The sequence below is a fragment of the Myotis davidii genome, unplaced genomic scaffold (assembly GCF_000327345.1).
Source record: "Myotis davidii unplaced genomic scaffold, ASM32734v1 scaffold370, whole genome shotgun sequence".
Classification (NCBI taxonomy): Eukaryota; Metazoa; Chordata; class Mammalia; order Chiroptera; family Vespertilionidae; genus Myotis; species Myotis davidii.
Genome location: NW_006288615.1, coordinates 8,341,266 through 8,347,265, shown reverse-complemented (window position 1 = coordinate 8,347,265; position 6,000 = coordinate 8,341,266). Strand labels below are relative to the sequence as shown.

General features: G+C 47.4%; 1 protein-coding gene across 2 annotated transcripts in view; it reads left to right on the top strand.

Moving 5' to 3' along the window:
* Positions 1-6,000, top strand: part of HDLBP (high density lipoprotein binding protein) — a 74,053-nt gene that overhangs the window by 50,920 nt on the left and 17,133 nt on the right. For both annotated transcript variants that reach the window (XM_006760528.2, XM_006760529.2), the window contains exons 8-12: positions 438-644; positions 777-884; positions 1,656-1,760; positions 2,087-2,165; positions 4,559-4,698. In XM_006760528.2, the coding sequence (XP_006760591.1) occupies positions 438-644; positions 777-884; positions 1,656-1,760; positions 2,087-2,165; positions 4,559-4,698 (639 nt within the window). The remainder of the gene's footprint in view (positions 1-437; positions 645-776; positions 885-1,655; positions 1,761-2,086; positions 2,166-4,558; positions 4,699-6,000) is intronic.

Below are 6,000 nucleotides of genomic sequence, written 5' to 3'. Positions count from 1 at the left end.
TGAAGGCTTTCCCTTCTATCTGCCAACCTCACTCCGCCTCCTGCCTCCCTCACTCTCCCACCCTGGGCTAGATGCCTGCTCACAAGTGGCCACGTCTTTGAGTAAGCTGTTAGCTCCATTTGGTGACTTTGAGGTCTGAAACTTGTTCCTTAATTTGAGGAGAGGATTTGGTATTACTGCTCTTCCAAACTCATCACTGCTTTTCCAAGTTGTTGTAATCAGTTTGGGCTTGACAAATTATCAGGTGATTCTTCTAAGGAGAAAACCCAACCCATGATGAGTGGGGTTTCTGGGATTGGCTGGTCATTGTTTCCCCCTCCGGGGCTCAGCAGCTGTAGTCTAGGCCCCTGATCCCTGCCCTTTTGGTGACAATATTCTGTCTTCGCCTGCCTCTCCTGTGCCCTTCCCTCTGACATCTTTATGGTACTCTTACTTAGAAAAAGAAGACCACAACCATCGCAGTGGAAGTGAAGAAATCCCAGCACAAGTATGTCATTGGGCCCAAGGGCAATTCCTTGCAGGAGATTCTTGAAAGAACTGGAGTTTCTGTGGAGATCCCACCATCTGACAGTATCTCTGAGACTGTGATACTTCGAGGGGAGCCTGAAAAGCTAGGGCAGGCACTGACTGAGGTCTATGCCAAGGTAACTGCCTTCCAGGGAATCCAGGGCCCGGGCCGTGTTGGGTCAGGGTGCTTGTCTATCGCTAAGTCCAGCTGAGCAACCTGGTGCGTGCTTAGGTAGCCTGGACATTGGTTTGTTTGCTTGTTTTCCTAGGCCAACAGTTTTACAGTCTCCTCCGTCTCTGCTCCTTCTTGGCTTCACCGTTTCATCATTGGCAAGAAGGGGCAGAACTTGGCCAAGATCACTCAGCAGATGCCAAAGGTGAGGGAACATGTTGACCTGCTGCACTGGGTTGGACCAGAGAGAATGCTAGGTTTGATGAATATCTTAAGAAATACCTCACTTAGTTACTATGGCATAATAACTTCCTAATAGTTATGTCTGCAAATTCTGAAGAGGAAAATTTGTCTACAAACTGTATGAAGTGTAGAGCTCGTAGAGTTGTCCTCTGTACCTCTGTACCTCTGTCCTGGAGGCCTCAGTTTTCCCCAGGAAACACCAAAGGACACACCATTGTGTTGGATTCCTGTTATGTGTGGGTGTCGTGTCCTATTTACCCTGTAGCCACTTTATTTCTAAGATCAAAGTCCTGGTCACACTTAATGTGATAACTTCATGAGGCTAGTCCCCTATGAAGTCACCTCCTCATTTGGTGTGTTATAAACAGGTGGTCTAGTGACCACCCTCAGGCAGCTATACTGGGGTTAAAATTCCGTCCCTGTTAGCTGTCTCATTCTTTATGCAATCAGATGGGAGTAGGGGTTCTACAGTGCGAGTGATATAGGAAGGTGTGCTAAGGTATTTCATGCTTTAAGGTATTGGTGACAAGCACAGTATGTAGGATTTCACAGTTCCTGTTTTGGTAAAGGAAAGATGATTAGACTATATTAAGTAACAAAATAATGATTGTCCTCAGGCCCCCTTTGCACTTTTTCATGGTGTTGGTGGATTTGCATTCTCATGAAGCAGTTTGGAATCAGTTGCTGCCACTGTGCCATCTCGTGTTCACTGTCCCTTATTTTGGTGCGGTAGGTTCACATCGAGTTTACAGAAGGCGAGGACAAGATCACCCTGGAAGGCCCCACGGAGGATGTAAATGTGGCCCAGGAACAGATAGAAGCTATGGTGAAAGACTTGGTAAGATGCCCCTGTGAGTGATTCAAGTGCTTTGAACTGGGGATGGGCTGTCATTGTGTCGTGTGGCAGTCCAGCTTCATGGGTGGGCATAGAGACAAGAGGCTGGCCCAGTCGGAGAGTGGTGCATTCTGAGAGTTAAAAGCTGGCCAGAGCCATGGAGGGAGAAGACATTATTTTGAGGAAGGGTCTTTCAATGGGGCCAGAGGGATGAGCTTCAAATAGTCTTGATGTCTGAGTGGTCAGAAAAGGCGGCAGCTGCTGGCTCTCTCCTGTGGTTCTGGCTGCCCAGCTGGCATGTCTCATGGATGCGCTCTGTGTCCTTGCAGATTCACCGCATGGACTATGTGGAGATCAGCATTGACCACAAGTTTCACAGACACCTCATCGGGAAGAGTGGAGCCAACAGTGAGTGAAGTGGACACCATGGGGACAGGCTGGGAGAAAAGCCACCAGCTATTTGACTGGGTGCCCTCACCCAGTTGTTTGGCCTAGAGATGAATGTGATCAACTGGGTCAGTTCCCTGAGTCACCCACAAGGGCCATGGCAAAGGGATTCCCCAGGGTGTCATCCTGCATGTTTCAGCCAGAGCTGCTGGGTGAAGTCTACCAGTGTTGTCCTCCTCACCTCTAACCCCTGACCTGGAGCTCACCAAGGAGTCAGACGTTTCTAGACTCATGCCCAAGTCAGACAACTCAGGGAGGGATTCTGTTGGACAAACAGTAATATGTGAGCCCAGGTTCCGTGTTGGATTACCTGTGTCAGGTAGGTAGCACAAGGTGGGGCAGCATTGGAAATGTGTTAGGTGAGTTCTGCTTGAATCCCAGGATGTGTTTTAAAATCTCCTCCTTTGCTCAGTTTAACTGCGTGGCCATCATGCACATCACAGTGCTCACTAGTTCTGGAGACAGTCCTGTGTTTCACCTTCAGTGGGAGGTGAGGGCTAACAATCTGGTCGTGGGTCCTTCCCTAAGTTGCAAGAACTTCACCTCACTAAGCATGATGTCTCTGTGAGTGTGCCCTCTTTGGATTTTGCCCTGTGCGGTCCCTTTTTTTTTCCAGAGTACAAGTAAACTTGTCACCTGCTTTATTTGGTGCCAGTTTTGTGTTATGGGAGCATTTTAAACAGTAGACGACATTGCACCCACTCAGAGCAGCTCCGGTCACTGCTCACCTGCACACACCATAAATTTGCTTTCGTTCTCTTTGTTTATTTTGGTTAACTGTAGTGTTTCCTTAAGAATGTAAGGAAATGCAATGCTAATATTAATCTCTGGTTTCTGCTCCCTAGGATGTGTGAAACCACTAAGTGTGATTCAGAGAATTGTGTCTGTTCTGTTTCTTCTGGTTCATTTCCTAACCCGTATTTTCTTTCATAATCTAAAACCTGCCACCAGCTTCTGTGTGCTTGTCTGTTGTCCTGCATGGTTCCATCTTGGAACAGTGCCACTTCCGGCCCATGTCCTAGCACATGGGATCATGGCTATCTCTGTGCTTGGAACCCTCCCTGTGACCCTTTAAGGAGTTTGGCTTCCCTTATTTACACAGTGGACCAAATGCTGACCCTGTTTCTGGTGATAAGGCTTCTCCAGGGTGTGGGGCCAGATCTCTAACAGTGGGCACTAGGTGCTAGAGAAGGTGCTGGAGGAGGGTTTTCAACTCCACCTGTTCTGCAAAGACAGTGAAGAGCTCAGTTTGCACTTGAGCTGACAATGGAGTGTTAGGCAACAGCATGGCCGCCAAGGGGTTCTGAGGTAGTTGATGGGGGTGCTCTTATTTTCAGTTAATGTAAGGGCTTCTGGTTTTTAATTTTTATTTATTTTTTAAATTTTATTTGTTTATTTTCAGAAAGGGAGAGGGGGAAAGAGATAGACACATCAACGATGAGAGAGAATCGTCAATCAGCTGCCTCCTCACAACCCCCACTGTGGATCGAGCCCAAAACCAGGGCATGTGGCATGACCAGGAATTGAACTGTGACCTCTTGGTTCATGGTTCAACATTCAACCACTGAGCCATACTGGCCGGGCTCCTACGACATTTGTCACAAAAACATCACCAAATTTTAAATGAAAATCCAAAACTCTTAAAATATTAAACATGAAATGTGAGCTACACATACATTTGAGAAAAATTAATGAAACAAAATAATTCTTTCTTCACCACTGATTCCAATTTAGGGTCATGTGTGGCTGGAGCCTCTCCTGGCAGCTCAGGGTACAAGGTGGGACCCACCCTGGACAGGTGCCCTTCCAACTCCAGGGATTCTGAGGGACTTTTCTGGATTTTCATAGGCAGACAGATGACTTGTGTGTGTGTCTAAGATTGAGAGTCACTGGTATGACGTTATCTGCACACTCACAAAGATGGGGACAGTGCAGACAGGGCAGTTCTCGCACGTGCACATCCTTGTGATGTGGAAGGAACCTGGAGTCCTCAGAGGAAACTCCACACAGTCCACTGGGAGTCAACTTTTTTCTCATCAACATAACGAAAGCATATTGAACAAAATGACATTATGTGAGGACCTGCTGTATTCTAAGCCTTGGACACACTCCTGATCAGCTGAGTCTCAGGCTCTGAGCAGTTGTTCAGCATGGACAGGTCGATGCTCCATGTGGGTCAGTCCTGTGGAGATTGTGCCCAGCTCCTGCTAGAATAGGGGCAGTCTTGCTCTGGGGGGCCTCATCATCCTTTCTGCTTTGGGGTGACTGGTTAGGTTATTTGGGGCTTTAACCATGTTAATCATTGGTGGACTGTAGTACAGTCTGAGTCCAAAATGTTTCCTTTTGTTCTTAAGTCAACAGAATCAAAGATCAGTACAAGGTGTCTGTACGCATCCCTCCCGACAGCGAGAAGAGCAACCTGATCCGCATCGAGGGGGACCCGCAGGGTGTGCAGCAGGCCAAGCGGGAGCTGCTGGAGCTTGCCTCCCGCATGGTGAGCCCTGTGGCGGGTCCTATGGGAGCATTGTTGGCATGTCCCAGAAAATGGAATTGCTAAGTGTCCCGTTGGGCTACTGCTATGCCAGGGGGGCTCTGGAGATCTGCAGTGGAGAACTCAGCCTTGGTCAAACCCTGGCTTCCATGACACGTCAGTACCAACTCCAGGGATTGTGAGAGACTTTTCTGGATTTTCAAAGGCAGACAGATGACTCGTGTGTGTCTAAGATTGAGAGTCACTGGTATGACGTTATTTGCAAACAGAAAGGGGACACAGTGGGCCTTGTTTGCTACGTCCAGATTAAAGTACTATGCTGTCCTCGGCCTGCTACCAGCACCCGACTGAGTCAAATACACATAACCACACAATAGTGAGTCTCAACGTGGGCTACACGTGACTCACTGGGGTGCCTTTGACTCCAGATGAGTCCAATATTGTATGAATGCTCAGAGCTTAGCATGAACATGTACAGACTCTCAGGAAAGCCCAAGACAATGTAGGACTTCTACCTCGTCAGGGTAGGAGCAAGTCCCAGGGTCAGCTTCCTTTACCCTTGCATTCTTGTAGATCAAGCATGTCAAACTCAAAAGCTAACATGGGCCAAATAACAAGGTTTAAGTTTATGTGGGCTGCAAAAAAAAAGCTTAAATTTTCATAGAAACGTAGGTTTATTTCGATAGAGACATGCTGAATACAAAGGGCTGAAATAAATGAGTAATCGTTAACGTAAAATAATAGAACGTTTTAATAAAAATTAATAGTTTTCCTTGGACATTAACTCACCAGACACTGAATAACTGCACAAATTAATAAGCATAACGCAAATAAACCTATTTTTCTTGTTCTCCAAAAGCAAAATATTTACTGTTGCACACACCAAACAAGTCAATACAAGACTAATGACATGGCAGTTGCCTGCTAAAATATTTGCTGCTGGTATTAGTGGAAAGAAATGGTGCACCTACCCAGTATAAGAGGAATGAATGCAACACAATTAGAGTAATCAGTAATTAGCAAACATAGTTCGTTAATAATAACTAGAAACCTGGTGCACGGATTTGTGCACTGGTGGGGTCCCTCAGCCTGGCCTGCTGTGATCCAGCTGAAACCTGCTCCATGACATCCCCCAAGGGGTCCTGGATTGTGAGAGCGCGTAGGATCCCACCAGTGCACGATCTGGGCCAGGGAGTGACTGCAGGAGGGCTCCAGGGCATATACAGCCACGTCTCACCCAGTCCCCATCAGCCGACCCCAACAGCAAGCTAACCTACCTGTCAGAGCGTCTGCCCCCTGGTGGTC